General features: G+C 33.8%; 1 protein-coding gene and 1 pseudogene across 8 annotated transcripts; one reads left to right on the forward strand and one right to left on the reverse strand.

Moving 5' to 3' along the window:
• Window positions 1–590: 590 nt before the first annotated feature.
• On the reverse strand, window positions 591–3,873 carry LOC147293791 (protein NRT1/ PTR FAMILY 5.2-like; annotated as a pseudogene).
• A 7,926-nt stretch (window positions 3,874–11,799) lies between these two features.
• CYN (cyanase) lies at window positions 11,800–15,293 on the forward strand. 8 transcript variants are annotated; one of them, XM_086233987.1, is made up of 5 exons: window positions 11,800–12,139; window positions 12,925–12,996; window positions 13,866–13,974; window positions 14,715–14,776; window positions 14,930–15,293. In XM_086233987.1, exons 1-4 carry the CDS (start codon window positions 11,871–11,873, stop codon window positions 14,748–14,750), a joined length of 486 nt encoding a protein of 161 aa, XP_086090113.1. In that variant the 5' UTR covers window positions 11,800–11,870; the 3' UTR covers window positions 14,751–14,776; window positions 14,930–15,293. The 8 variants fall into 8 exon arrangements, with proteins under 8 accessions (XP_086090113.1, XP_086090115.1, XP_086090112.1 ...); XM_086233989.1 differs by having other exon boundaries at window positions 14,933–15,293; XM_086233986.1 differs by having other exon boundaries at window positions 14,715–14,772.
• The last annotated feature ends 825 nt before the right edge of the window (window positions 15,294–16,118 follow it).

Consider the following 16,118-nt stretch of genomic DNA (forward strand, 5'->3'; position numbering starts at 1 on the left):
CAATAATTGTGTGGTTAGCATTGATTAGGAATTAGTCAACTTACTTAGTTTGTCCTTTCCTGTAATTACGTTGCTAGGATTGTATATATGCCTCTATGAGAGATGAATACAATATTATAGAATTAATCCCCAACATTCTGAAATTCAAGTCATCATCATTGATATCATGAATCGCCTATATTCATAATTTATATGAACCCCCTACAATAAAACTTAAATTTAATATAATAATATAATTAAAAAACCAAATAAATAGGTGTATTAAAACATAGTAATACCCTCTAATTTTTCCTCAAGAAGAAGTTAATTTAAAATTAAACTCCGCAAATGTATAAAATAAATATTAATAATAATTTGAACTTTAAATCAAATCATTTTAATTTTAAATCACAAAATTCCAACAGTCAGAGCACATGGTTTCAAGGCTGCGATTAAAATGATAATTCTCAGCCTCATGCTGAGGTAGGTGTTGTAAACTTTATGTTCCCTTTACCAATAAATTCCTTGCAAACAGAGATTTGAACCATGAGCAAGATCAGTTTTTATCTTCAATTTATGTCCCATAAGTCATGTACTTGACCCATATATGTCTAGGACTCTTCTTGGTTAGATTGTCTGCATGTTGTCTCCTTCAATTCTTCTGTGAGAAGTTTGATCGAATCCGAAATTTCAGCCTTGTACACATACATCTTAGTCATAACCAAGAAGAAAATGAAGTTGAAGAAGTTTTTTTTTTTTTTGGCCAAGGAAGTTGAAGAAGTTTAGTACGGCAAAAAATGCATAATAGTAGTCAAGATGAGAAGCATTTAGGTTGTTGAGAATCCATCCTCTGTGACCATGCTCCTTGGTGATGTGAGAAACTGTTGAAAGAAGGAAACTACTAAGAAAATTTCCCATTCCCATAGTAGTCGTGGAATAAGAAGTTCCAAGCAGACTCTTCATACTTTCGGGTGCTTGGTCATAGAAGAACTCAATCTTGGCAACCTCTAGAAAAGCATCAGCTATTCCCATAAGCACAAATTGGGGAAGTAAAATCAATATGGTTAAAGGAACTTGTCCTCCATTTTCTACTAGTCCATGCTCCTTGGCAACATTAAGCCTATGCCTCTCAGTTATTGATGCAACTACCAGTCTACCATAACCAAAATGTGGAGAACCATTCCAATTCCCATTCTTTGAAGGAGAGAGATTCCTCTTGGATTGGTTGTCAACCTTCTCATGATCTTGACAAAGAATCGGTGGTAGAGCACGACAGAGATGAGCATGGATATGGTTACAAATCCAGCTAAACTTGCAGGGGGGATTTTGAAGCTTCCAATTCCTCGATCAAGGGTAGTTCCTTGCTTGACAAATAGCGTATTAATTTGTGCAATCATAGTGCTTGGTACAAATGTAGCAACCAAGATTGGGATCATTCTTAACATTTGCTTGGTCTCCTCTACTTGGGTTACTGAGCATAGTATCCATGGACTAGTTGAGCCTGTTTTAACTGAAGCTTTGTTGAGGAACCTGCTCGCATAAATGCACACATTACAATCTTTAGAATAGAGGTATTAAGTTAAAGGGAGAACTCCACACAACTATATATAGTTTGTACCTTGGCTGATTTTAAGGTCTAGAGTTTCTTACTTATGAAAAGTTTCATCTTGGCTTTTGTGTGAAAGATGGGTAAAGTTTTATATACTATATATATGTTGTTCAAAAATTAGATTCAAACTTAGAGCTCCACCATGCATATATACCCTCTCAAATGCCCAAATCATCATTAATGTGGTAACTAGTATATATAGTATAAGTAATTGCATAAAAGAAATATACAAACCTTATGGTTGGTGTGGAATCAATCCTGTATTTTCCTTTCTTTGTATAGTCCTCCATGTCAAGCTCACAAAGCTCCTTAGGGTCACTTGGGAGAGTCACACTCCATTTCCTTATTGCAGCCACTATGACCTTAGCCATCCTTGTAAAGGGACTCCCTCCTGGGACCTTGTGTCTATAAAAGGGTGTGCCAGCCAAGAAGATTAAAACAGATATGAGAAGACCAAGAGTTGGCAGCCCAAATCCCAAGGCCCAGCCCAAAGAAGATACTGAACATCCACCAATTGAAGAATGAAAACTTTTGGGCCTTCTCCTTAGGCTCAAAATCATCAAATTGGTCTGCACCAATGGTTGATATGTTGGGCTTGGTTCCACCTGTTCCAATGGCTAGAGTATAGAGTGCACCATAGAACACAGCTAGCTGTAATGTGGAGGCCTTCTTACAGTTTTCCACATTGGCATCTATGCAGTGAGGTGGTTTTAATGCAGGAAGTGTCATTGCTAGGGTTAATACACACATTCCCTGCAAAAGTTGTTGATGTTAAATTCATTCCTCTTTGGGTGTTTTGTGCGGCTTGTGCCTTGAAGCATATCAATTTTGTACCACATCAATTGTATTTGTATTATAATATCATAATGGTACAAACTTAACAAAATGTTTTCTTACTAGAAGTACAGTTTGACAACATAAAAATCCATGCTACATAGTCAAACTATAAATTTAAATCATTGTCTTATTAATTATGTTAACTCTTAATTAAATATATAATCTAAATTTGCAGTCTGACGATTGAACATTATCAAGAGATCTAACAATGGTTACACTTTAATATATGTGAGTTGTGAAGGAAATACCGATAGATAGATGATGGATGCAGTGAGGAAGGTCCAATAACGGCCAAGATGAGCATCTGCGACGAATGCACCCAAAATAGGAGTAATCCAAATGGTGCCAACCCAGTTGGTCACATTGTTAGCAGAGGTGACTGTGCCTTGGTGAAGTTTTTTTGTTAAATACAGAATCAAATTTGATGATATTGCATAATATGCCATGCGTTCAAACACCTCATACACTGCCATGCAAATAAAGTTTTTTTATTTTTTTGGTCAAAGCCATACAAATAAAGTCAAACAAAGCAATGTGATGAAAAAGGTTGCACCCAATTAAATGGGCATGCAATGCATGTCATTAAAAGTGCAAGTTGGGAAGGCCATTAATGTATGACTTGTACTATATATATATATATATATATATATATATAAAAGAGCTGTCTTAAAATATATTGGACAATATCTCTATTTCATTTAAGTTGCTAAGACTGATTATTGTTTTGTCTTTAAATAATTGTAAGTTTAACTTGTGGGTAAGGTTAATTTGTGCTTTTGATCCAATGTTTACTTTCATGAACACAGCAAAGGGACAAAAAGATTATTAATTTTTTTTTTTTGGGGTAACTGAGGGTGTCTTGGGCCAGTTTTCACGCACCAGACTAATGTTTTGGGCCAGTCAAAGACAGAAAATTCACGCCGAGTCTAGGAGATTCACAAAGGATTTTACCTCCCTTGCTTTCTGGCTCCAAGGGTCGAACAAGATACTCGAACTCGGGTGCCTGAGTTTACCGATCACCTAATTACCCTATAATGAATTTTAATGATTGGAACTATTCATATTTTAGGGCATCAATCAGAAATTGTTAGCCAGTGTATTACAGTCAACATTATTTCAATTTTATTGATAGACTGTGTTTGTCTGCACTGTTTAAATGACTAAATAATTATTGATTTAACTGTTTTCTATAATGAGTGGGTGATCATTTTTTTATGTATATATATATACCATCCCCCCTAGAGATATAATGGCTTCCAAGTTGTGTGTGTGTGTGTGTGTGTGTGTGTGAGAGAGAGAGAGAAAGAGAGAGAGAGAGAGAGAGTTAGCAACAACAAAGGAGCAAGCAGTCCATCCACCCCTCTTGGATCTAAGGACAGGGTTTCCTTTCAGATCCACTGTCTCCCATCTTGTGTATACTCATCATCCACCCCTTCTTCAACAGCCATAAATGCCTCTTCTTTTTCTTTAATTTGCTACCACCCAGTTGATTTTGAGAGGGTCTTCAATGGGGCATGCCCCAGTGGGGCACCTCTCACATGAGGTGGGACCCACAACCCATGTGAGAGGTGCCCCACTGGGGCATGCCCCATACAAGATTTATCCGTTGATTTTTATACAACTCCTCTTCACACTTCACTGCCCAACCTCTTTTGTTGACCTTTCTTCAAAAGACAAGCCTTTTTATAGACCTCTATTGAATTATTACTTTTTTCTTCTTACTTATAATCTTACAGAGTAAAAGTTAGATAATATCCATAACTTAACAAAATTAAGAAAGCTAATTAAAAGATAATAAAATAAAGATACGATATTCCTTTCGAAGCAAGCAAAGAATAAAAAATAAAAAGGGAAATATAGACTAATTATTTTCGGCAGTAATCTTAGAGGTGACTTGGGTCCTAAGTCGTCATCTTGGCCTTTCTTAATTTGGTGCTTTTGTGATTCAGATATGCCCATAATAGTTAAAAGAGAGCAACTTATACAATGTTATTCTTAACATATATTTTCTCTATTTTTGTTTTAGATCGACTTCTAGTAGCTAACTAATTAAAGAAATTTGAAGTTGTACATGTACTACAATATAGTTCAAACCAATAGCGATTAAAAACAAAACAAAAAGCTAAGAATCAGGTTCATGAGCCACACCATTTTATATACTATTTTTACACCTCTTTCGGCAGGGTAACAAGACAATGCCAACACGATGTTGCAGTCAATTGAAGTTGACATGGTACCGACACAATGATTGAAAATCAACATTTGTTGGAATTTCATGTGCCAACATCATGCTAATACTGTGTCGTCGCCCTGTCGAAGGGGTGTAAAAATGATATGTAAAATGGTGTGACTCATGAACCTCACCCAAAAACTAATTAGTGATTGATTGTTTTATATAGTAATAACATGTCAGTTTGGTTGGCAGCATCAGTTTGTCCAAGTAGTGCCCGCTAATTTACACAATGCCAAGATATCTACGTACTAGACTTGGCCGACTCACAGGATAAAATATAAAGATTAATTATTGCACAATACTTTATGTTTATTTACATATGTTGAAATATACAAATTAATCTTCAATTTAAAATTTCAAGAGGGCTGCTATATGTATACCCTTGTTTTTCTCAGCTCACACCCTTTACTCACTATACATCCATGTTATTTTAATTTTTAAATAATTTCTCTGTACACACCCTTACATTTATGAAAATATTTCTACTTAAAAAAAAAAATTTAAGTAAAAAAAACAAAACAAAACTGAAACCAGCCTCTGCGATCCCAACAAGGAGTGTCGTCATCATCACTGGCATCGAACCCACACTGCAGCACATCTCCTGCTACTCTCTCTCTTTCCTTCTCTTTTCCTCTTTTCTCTCTCTTTTTCCTCTTCTCTCTCTTTCCCTCTTATCTTTCTCTTTCTCTCTTCCCTTCCTCCTCACTCTTCGCACCATCCCTCATATCGCACGGAAAAGGAGGTTGGCGACCTTGTCGACCTCCAGATTGGTGGTCGCTCACTTCCGATCTGGAGGTCGGCAAGATCGCTGGTCTCCCTTTCCATTTGGCAAAGGGAGTGCGAAGAGAAGAAAATAAGAGAGAGAAAGAGAAAGAGGGAAAAAAGAGAGAGAAAGAAAGAGAAAGAGAAGCATTGGCTAGTGGCAGTGTGGGGTTCGACTGTCGGTGACGAGGTCGGTGCGGGGTGGTCGTCACCGACGAGGTGGCTGAGGTTGGTTCTAGTTTTTATTTTGTTTTTGTTTTATGTCCTTCTTGGTCATTTCACATTAGGTGGGTTTTGTAATTTCACAAATTAATTGGAATGGTGTGTAATGAGAGAAAAACGGGTGTGCATATAATAGCCCTTAATTTCAAATGATGACGTGATAAAAAAATAGGGTGCTTTAATTAGAAATTCAAATGAGAAAGAAATTTAATCCAAACTCCAGTCGGCCCAAAAATTAAGTAGAAACTCAAACTGTCCACCGAGCACTAGGCAGATGCATCTGCGCAACATGACCTACATTTAAAAACTTCATTTGCAACCTAAAATCTGCATGTACAACTTAAAATATGTTATCTGCAACCGTAAAAGATTCGTCTACTACACTCTAAAAAAGGCATCTGCAACCTAAAAAATATGCATATGCATCCACCGAGCACTCGGTAGTGTAATTTTTCGACTCCGCACTCGTGTATACGGACATATTGGGCTTGAACTTAATTTTTTAATTGACTTAATTTGTAGTTAAAAATCTTTCAAAAACACAACTTGGGAGTAATTTACATTAAAAAATATAGCTGCACTTTGTTTATTATAAATAAATAAAAGAGATAATTAGGTTTAGGTCCTTTAAAAAAACAGTTTTTAGATGAAGACCGGGAGTGTTTTAAAATTTATAAGAAAATCATTTTAATTCATAATAATTTATAAAAAAATCATTTTAATTCATGATAAAGTTCTTTTAATTTATAAGAAAATCATTTTAATTCATAATAAAGTCTTTCCCCGATTTGAAGGGTATTTCCCTCAATTTGAAGAGTTTTTCCCCTCATAGGGTGTAGAGTGGGTTTTGTAGAGGGTGCATGTTAGGTTTTAACTCCGATATTTTGGGCCCCGCCCAAAATCTCGGAGTTAAAATCTAACATAAAACCGTCAAAGAAGAAAAATAAAATAACTTAATTAAAAATCATAAATCACTACCGGTCTTAGTTTAAGAAAGACTCATAAAATGGACTGAACTCTAAGTTTCCCTAAATAAAATTCTCCAATGTAGAGAGACTCTACACAGGAGGAAACTGGTGAAATGTTTTGAGATTTTCCAAGCAAAAGATAATAAAAAACTGGTGCAGGATAGGTGGTGTGGGCTTTGTTAATAAGGGAGTCCAATGTCTCTCAATGTTTCGAGCCAATGGGATCTAGCTAGCAATCATACAGTGGTCCAACAATCTTATTAATAAGAATGTTATTATAATTACTTGATATTCCAAGCATCACCTAATTAATTAACCTCAGGATAACAAAAGATTAACAAAACAATGATCATAATTAACCAAATTGATCTTAATTAAGCCTACATACATTTGGCTATTTGATTGCTAAAAAAACAAATAAAAAACCAAAAACAAGTACTATAGGTAGAACATATTGAGCAAAAAAGATGAGAAAAATAAGGACGGCACCCATGACAAGAAACCCTATTCCAATAGGGTCGGCATCAGAAGTAACTGGTACTGAGTCATCATCATGAGAATAATCTGATTTGCTTGAACTTGGATCACTTGGCTTTGATAGTTTTGTGACGGCATTGATCACATGATCTGAGACAGAGTGGTGTTCAGTGATGCATGGCTTGGAATCTTTCTCAGTTGCTTGTTGCATTATGCGATGGTATTCGGGGTACTTGCATGAATGTTCTGCATGTTTACAGATATATTAATTTAATAGTCATGCTTTAAGTCATAAAATTAGATTCAATGTTCATCATGATCAACTTACAAATGTAAAATATATAATTTTTAGCAAAAAAATCGAAGTATATGATATGAATGGAAATGTATACAAATCAATTCAACTAATTAATTAATCAATATTGTCTTTTATTTTCAGGATTAATTACGCAAACAATAAAATTTAAAATATATACTTTAAATATTCCAATTAAAATCAACGTATTAATTAATTTAAATTGGTTGTAGTATAACATGCAGTTCAGTGTTACTTGATGAATAGAAACAATATAAGGCATGCTGTCTTCTTATCTACTGTGAAATAAAGACTAACATAAACATATAAACTCATTTGGAGTAGAATTTATTTGTACCACATGTATGCACACACACATATATATATATATATATTTTTTTTTTTTGCCAAGAACAAAAGGATTCCATTCAAAAAAGGCAAAAAGGCAGCAACAAAACAAGGGAAGCAAACATCTAGAAAATTCAAACAGAACCAAAGCAGAAAACTACAGCAGACACAGCAGATAGAAGAAGAAAACTTAAAAATCAATCCGAGTGTTTTTATTTGTACCACATGTATGTACACATATATATATATATATATATTTTTTTTTTGCCAATGTATGTACACATATTTGTAATTGAAAGAAAGTTTACATAAATATATATAAATGGGTCACACCTCTTAAATTTTTAAGTAGATCTCGATTACCTCTAAATTTGATATACATGTAGTACAAAAATATGGTAATCTAATATTATTCCCTCGCATATATAAAAATATGAAATTTTTTACTAACGTGGAATGTGAGCAACTGATGATTTCTCACATCTTGCAACATGGCGCTTAAGCCATTAATATCCTAGAAACAATATGAAACCAACAAATTCTTTTTTTTTTTTTTTTTTTTTTTTAAGGGAGAATATTTGCAAATAAAGATTGAGAAAGAGGGAGAAACTTACGATCAACGGTGTCAACAGAAGTTTGGAACTTCTTTTCAAAAGAATGATCTGTAGCAATGGAACCTTCACAAAGAAGAATAATAGCCATCAAGAAGAGAAAAATCAGCATGGCAGTCTTTGTGAAAGCCATGTCTAATTAAACCAGCTACTCAAAGTTAATTAAGACAGTAGTTAGAAGCCAGTGACGAGAGACAAAGAAAGAGCGTACGTAGGTTAAGAGACAGGGTTAACCATTGTTATTATATAGAGATCTCTAGGGTTTTCATCGCTCAATTAATTAATTTTTAGGGTTTTCGCCATGACAAAGAGGGAAAGAACTTCTCTTACACTCTAAATTCATTAATTCTTAATTAATATATATTATGCCCAAATAAAAATTCCTTATATATGTCAATCATATATTTTTTCTTAATTTCTTTGTGAGAATCTCAATCAAAGATCTGAATATATAGGAAACATGAAAGTTTTGAATATGTAAATTATTTCAAACACATACACCCATACAGGGACGGACCCAGAAATTTAAAATGAGGTAGGCTGAACTTTAAGGCTATCGAAATTTCCGCAGCATACCGTTTGTTTTTATGACACTTCTCAAATTTAAATAACTTGTTAAAACACTTCATTGATCTAAAATGCAATTTAATCAAAGAAAACTCGAAGTGAATTTCATTAATAAACAACAAAAAATATATCTACTTAAGTTGTGTCTTACGATTCTTCACAACATAAAAATTATATCATAACTGATAGTATCAACAAGATCTTTTTTAATGTAGATAATTATACAATAAGCAAAAAACTCATCACATATCTAGCTTGTTTCAAAGTCAATTTTGAATAAATTTCATGGATGAGAATGTTCGCTCAGTTGTTGTCGTCGAAACAAGAAGAGTCAACACAAGACGAATCAATCTCTCAATCAACCAATATGATTTTTCTTACTCTAACAAGTTCATGACATAATTCAAAAATGGAGGACACATTTTGAAATTGTAAATAGTGTGCGAAATATTAGAATTGTCTATTATGTGTGATCAATTAAAAAACTAATGTCTAGTTAGTAAAATAATTAACAACATATCAACAGTTAAAAAAAATTAATAGTTCTATAACATATTATAACAAACTAAAACATTCCCTAACTTAAAATTTTAGAATTCTTAATTAAAATTGAAAGCCCTAAATTAAAAATTTAGAACCCTAAATTAAAACCATAAATCAAAAAGTTAATCCTAAATTTAGAGATTCAAAAGAGTTATTAGGCTATTATGAGTAGGCTATTGGGTGTATATCAACAATTGAATATTTAGTTATTGGACTAAGGCCCCGTTTGGGATTGTTGTGGATGACCCAAAAGCTGCTGTGGATGACAATTCTCAATCACCCACAACAGTTTTGGTGTTTGGTAAAAAAATGAAAAAGTGCTTTGTCCCACAATTCTCAACTCCCCACAGCAAAAATAGAAAGCAAGTTTGTAGGTGCTTTTGAAAGCAGCAGTGAATTACAGCAACAATGAAAAATTTATTTTACCCATAATACCCTCATTTTAGTAATTATAAATAGTAACAGCAGTTTTACATTACAATTTACCAAACACCTTCATACTGCTTTTTATACTCACAACACTTTTGAAAATATAGTTTACCAAACACTCAACTGCTTTACTTAACAGCTGACTTTACTTCACAGCTGCTTTACTTCACAGCTGTTTTTTTTCACAGCAATCCCAAACTAAGCCTAATAGTCTAATATTACTACAAGCTTCTTTTTTTTTGCCAAATAATGGGGTGGGCTGTACCCTAGCCCTTGAAGAGGTCCGTCTCTGCACCCATAGAGAGGCGCACATACAACATATTAATACAGACATCCTTTTGTTTTCAGAATATACACTTTTTTTTAATCACATACACACCATTATTTACCTAAAATAAGGAATACATTGTGAGACTCGATCTCTATATTATCGTTCAATGAACTAAATCGTCTTTTTTTTTTTTAGGTTTTCCTTGAACAGTCATCCCTACAAATATCAATCAAAACATAAATCATTTAACCATGCATATGATTGTCATCACCACTGTTTTTCTGTCTTTTATCACTATTATATGTCTAAATGGTTCCATTTGTTGATTATTAGTGCTTTAATATTTTAGAATTTATTTGTTTTTGGCAAAAAAAAAAAGTTAGAACAATGGGAAAGAAATATTATTGTAAGGAATAATTAACTTTTTTGTTATTCATTGTAATCTTTTTCTTTATGTATAATTTGCTTGATCTTGATTTATTTTCCATTATTTACACAAAATCCACGTACTAATGATCCCTCAAAAAATTAAGTTGACTTACCAAAATCACAATGTCATTCATTAATTGTCCAATAAAGAATGAAAGAAAATCCTTTACCAAAAGGGTACGTACGAAGGTTTCTTGCTCTACTTGGCTATCCCAAGAAAATACCAAAGAAAGTCAGTCACGTATATATACATGTACCTTAGGCCACAGATTGGACCTTAACCCAAAACCTTGAATTGGGCAATTTGGGCTTAAAGATGTTGAATCCAAATCAATTCGAAATCCAAAGCTCCAAACCCAAACTTCCAAATTATGTACTTTGTTAAAAATAAATAAATAATTTGGTTGCCAATTAGATATTGGATTTTTTTTTTTTGTTTTGAGTCTGGGAGGGGGGATCAAACTTAGATGTATTGTGGATAATTTTAAGGGAGGATCAAACTTAGATGTATTGTGGATAATTCTAAGCCCCTTCTAACTGGGATACCCAACAACTGCAATTAAATATTAGACTTAATATTTAATTATATTTTTCTCCACAATATTAGAGATGTCTTAGTTATCCAATGTTATTAATTTAGTGATTTTTTTTTTATAAAATTAGAATTAAATACTAAATATCAATAGTTTTTCAACAAAATAATAAGACACTAATTTTTTTTTTTAGTTTAGGTACTAACCTAGAGCAATACATTTTAGATTATGTTACACATCGATTTGTTATACTATTGTGACTGTTTTAAATTTATAAAAATTCAATATTTATAAGGGTTTAATGCTTTTGATTTAGATTTGGGGGATAAAGTTCTATAACCCAAAGACTAAACATTAAAGTTTAAGCCTTACAAATATTGAAAAAGCAATAAATCAATAAAAAGTTATGACTGTTAGACAGTTACAACTTAGTATAATTATATTTTTTAATGTTGGTACTTAAATTAAAATTTAATATCTAAAATAAAATGATATAAATATTTTGATAATTAAAATGAAAAAATATTCTAATTTGATACTCAAGCACCCCTCTTGTTTTTTTGTCCTAAATGAAGCAGCCAAAGCAGCCATGCTTTAATTATTAAAGCGAAATCACACAAAGCAAAACTCATCCAAAGAAACCCAACACCATTGGGCTTCCCTCTTCAATCCAACAGTGACACACTGTGCGAGTGTGCGTTTTGTTTGTGTATAAGTAAAGACTAGAGGGACACAGAGAGATACAGAGAGACTTGAAATGGCAGAGAACAAAGCAAGCATAACCCATCAGCTACAGGCTGTGAAGCGCAAGTCTGGTAAGTCCTACAGTCAGCTGGCGAAGGAGACAGGCCTCACCAACGTGTATGTTGCCCAGCTTCTCAGACGCCAAGCTCAGCTCAAGCCTGAAACTGCCCCTAAGTTGCAGGCTGCCCTGCCCGATCTGCCCCAAGACCTCGTTCAGGAGATGTTGAACCCACCCTTGAGGTCCTATGACCCCCATTTGATCCAAGATCCCACTGTTTATAGGTTATTCCTCTCAATTTCTGCTCCATGATTTTATGCTCTAATAATCTTAATGGGTTTCATGTTTTCACTATTCTTTTGTTGTTTCGAGTTGTACAACTATTTTTTATGGGTGCCTTCTAAGTAGTTTGGGTGGCTTTTACATTGTGCAAACCATATTGTCAATTGTTTGTAAACATTGATTGAAGACTTAAAATGGATATATGGGTCATCAAGTTGGTAACTAAATGGTGAAACGAGCCTTGCTTTCTTGTGCCAAAATGGGATTTCATTAAGGCAAATTTGTACTTTTGGTATAGGCTTGATATCACTTTAGTTCCTGGAGCTCTAATTTTAACAAATTTATGTTTATATTTTGCTGACATTTTCAATGTGATCCAAATTTGCATTTCTGATTCTTGTCAAATTGATTGGAAACGAGTCATGATCATGGGTAAATTTGGCACCTTTTGATCAATTCATCAACCAACACATAGAAATGTAAAGTTAGACCTCATTAATTATAAGGTAAACTGGATGAAATTAGAGCATAATTTTGTATAGTAGTACTTGAAGGGCTAGAACAGAAGAGATGTGTAATAATGCAAATATTATTGATATACATGAAAACTAATGATAGCTAAAGACAGCACAAATCTCATAGAGTGCCTTGGAGGGTGTAATTTGTGCACTATCGGCTGTGATACTCACATCTATTATCTTCATTTTTTACAAATTTTGATGTTGAGGAGAATATGTTAAAGGAGCTTGGCTGTTTGCTTGCCATTTTCTGATTTTCAACTCTGTAGGTTGAATGAAGCAGTTATGCATTTTGGTGAAAGCATCAAGGAGATTATCAATGAGGAATTTGGTGATGGCATGTAAGTTGCAGTTTGCGTGTCTTAATTTTAACAAAATGCTATAGGATTCCAAACATTCCCCACAAGCACACTTCCAGAATGACTGTTAAATAATTGGTTGTTGAAAAAACTGTGAATGTGTTTACATTTTTGCTTGGAAATTTATAACTTGTCCAAGTTAGACTAGTTTACCTCCATTAAGTGTTTACTTTTCCATATGGATCTAGAAGGCCTTCCTAATTTGAAAATTTTATATGCCTCCTTTTCAAATCAAAACATTTGTTATATTGGTGGTTTCATCACCGTTTTCAACAAACTTAAGTTATTAAAGATTGAATTTGATCAAGGCAATGAATCAAGAAATATTCTTCTTTCATCATTTCAGCAGATAAGGGAAGATGATAATGGTTTGCATTTCTTGTTGAAATGGTAGAAAAAACATAGTTTTCTCTTCCCATGGTCAACTTCAGGGTGCAATTTGGTTCTTAACTACTGGAAGATTGTTTTATTGAATCTTTAGATGTTTGTTTGAGTTTTGGCCTGGATTTGTGTTTTGTAGATGGACTTTGGCCGTTCATTTTTTTTTATAGTATTATCATTTCAAAACTTTACATGATGAGGAATTTGAACCTGTGGCTACTGACCAGGGAATTTTTAGCATATAGTAAGTCTTTTATATGCTTTGAAGTTCATTGACACTTATACAGTTCTTCTAATGACATATTGGCAGTGAGTAATTCATGACATTACCCAAGAAAACGACATATTTTAACTAGTATACCTGGCTAGAAAAAATTGTTGCCCATTTTTTTCTTTTAACTTATTCATTCTTGTTTCATGTACGTTGCTCATTTTTTTCTTTAACTTATTCATTCTTGTTTCATGTATAGTATGTCTGCTATAGACTTCTTCTGCTCAGTCGACAAAGTTAAAGGTGTGGATGGTAAGGATCGTGTAGTTCTGACATTTGATGGGAAATATTTGCCTCATACTGAGCAGGTCAGTCGCTATTGGTGCCTTTTTATGAGAGTAATTAATTTATAGAAAATGGAAACTGAAAAAGGTTAAGCTAAAAATCTGTAGTAATTTATTGCAGAAGTAGAATTTGAATTCAATCTTCTGTAGTTTATCGTGATTGAAAATGCTCATTTTAATGGTTAGATAGACCAATCTCAAACTAATGTTTGCAAGTTTTACGTATTTTAGTTGGCACAACATTCTGCTCAGCACCTCATGTGACTGATTGGACAGATTAGCTTCTTTTTTCTCTCCCCATGGTGACTTATAAATAATAAAGCAACAGCCTCCTAGAACTGGGGCCATGTTTATATGATAATATTGACCTTTTTATCTATTTTGGAAAATCCAAGGACTGCTAACAGGGCTAGTTGTGTTTAAACTGTTCACTGGGAGTGTCTAGGCCAACACTTCTTCCACTTGAATTTCTCAAGGTTGTAGGCCTACCTGCATTGAGGTGACAACTCAGCTAATGCTGTTGAAAGTGGCTGCCCTTTTTCGGCTTTATGAGATTAGGGAGAGAGGAACGTGACGTCTCTTGTAGGAGGATAATTATTGTAGAACCTTGAAATTGTATTTTTATCCTCTATAGCCCCTTGCCCTTAGAAATACTGCTCAGTTCATGACCGTCAGTCTGACCCACGACATTTTATTCAGTTAACATTCTTTATTATCCTTTGCTTTAATCATACTTACAAATATTCAATTTTTATGGACAGAAGTCAGAGCACATGGTTTCAAGGCTGCGATTAGAATGATAATTCACAACCTCATGCTGAGGCAGGTGTTGTAATCTTTATGTTCCCTTTATCAATAAACTCCTTGCATCTCCCTAGCTAGTGCTGCCTGTCTTTGTTTTTCAAAATCTAGTTCAGTTGACATCATCTATAATCCTTTGCCTCAATTGTGCTTAAAATGGTTCATTTTTTACGGACAGAAGTCGGAGCACATGGTTTCAAGGCTGCAAGGAAGATAATATACAGCCCTCATACTGAGGCAGATATTGTATGCTTTATGTCCCATTTTATCAATAAACTCCTTGCATTGCCCTTTGTTAGTGCTGCCTGGCTTTGTCAATCAAAACCTTAATTGTATGGTGTTTTAAGGAAGCCAGAGAACATGGTTTCAAGGCAAGGAATATAATGCACAGCCTCAGCTCATGATGAGGCAGGTGTTGTAAACTTTGCATTTCCCTATATATAGTTCTTACTGTTGCCTGGCTTTGTTAAACAAAATCTTAAATAGTTGTATGGCTCTTTAACATTGAGTAAACAATGAAACTCATTAGTGTCATTACCATATACCAAGGGCAGGTAGCTATTTGTGAAATACTGCATTTGTGAGTATTGCATCCCTCCCTTTCATCGGTTATCATAGCACGCAGAGATTTAAATTGATCCCAAAACAATACTAAAGGATCGCTCTAGCGTACAAGGCTTGGTTATCTCAGCTACCACGTCATTTGAGTTATAAGTCATGATCCCTAAATTACCAAAAAAAAAAGGGCTTTTTTGGCATACAAGGCTCAGTCACTTCAATTACCATGTAACACTCATATACCGGTGTTACGGCCATACTAAAAAACATTTTCATAAGGGTTTCAAATCATGAGATGCCCAATGATGATGTGTCAATGTAAAATGTATGTTCGTTTATTTGTATTTCTTGATGCTATTTTAGTATATACTTTTAGTTTTATTCTTTTTATTTTTTTGGTGTTACGAATAATGTTTGGCCACTTCCACAGGAAACCCCATATTAAATGTGTGCAGAAAAATAAATTTAAGTACTTACTAATTTTACACCAATTTCAATTCCCTTCATAAGGAAATACAATAAAAGTGAATAATTATATTATGTCTAGGGTACATAAATCGTATGATACTTAAACAAATATAGTATATAAAGTGAGCCCATCAAAATTGAAGGACCCATTTGGTTCAAGTTTTAGAGGTCTAAAAATGAGAAATTAATTTCATTCTCATGTTTTGTAAGTACATGGAAGAGGAATCAATTCATAGCCCAAGAAAATGTGATGCCCTTGGGGAGAAAATGAAACATTTGTTGGAGCAATGAAATTGATTTTTCTCTTCTTGGAAAAGTATTTATTACTTATTTTTAGACAA

Source organism: Dryas octopetala, chromosome 2 (genome assembly GCF_963921425.1).
Source record: "Dryas octopetala chromosome 2, drDryOcto1.1, whole genome shotgun sequence".
NCBI lineage: Eukaryota > Viridiplantae > Streptophyta > Magnoliopsida > Rosales > Rosaceae > Dryas > Dryas octopetala.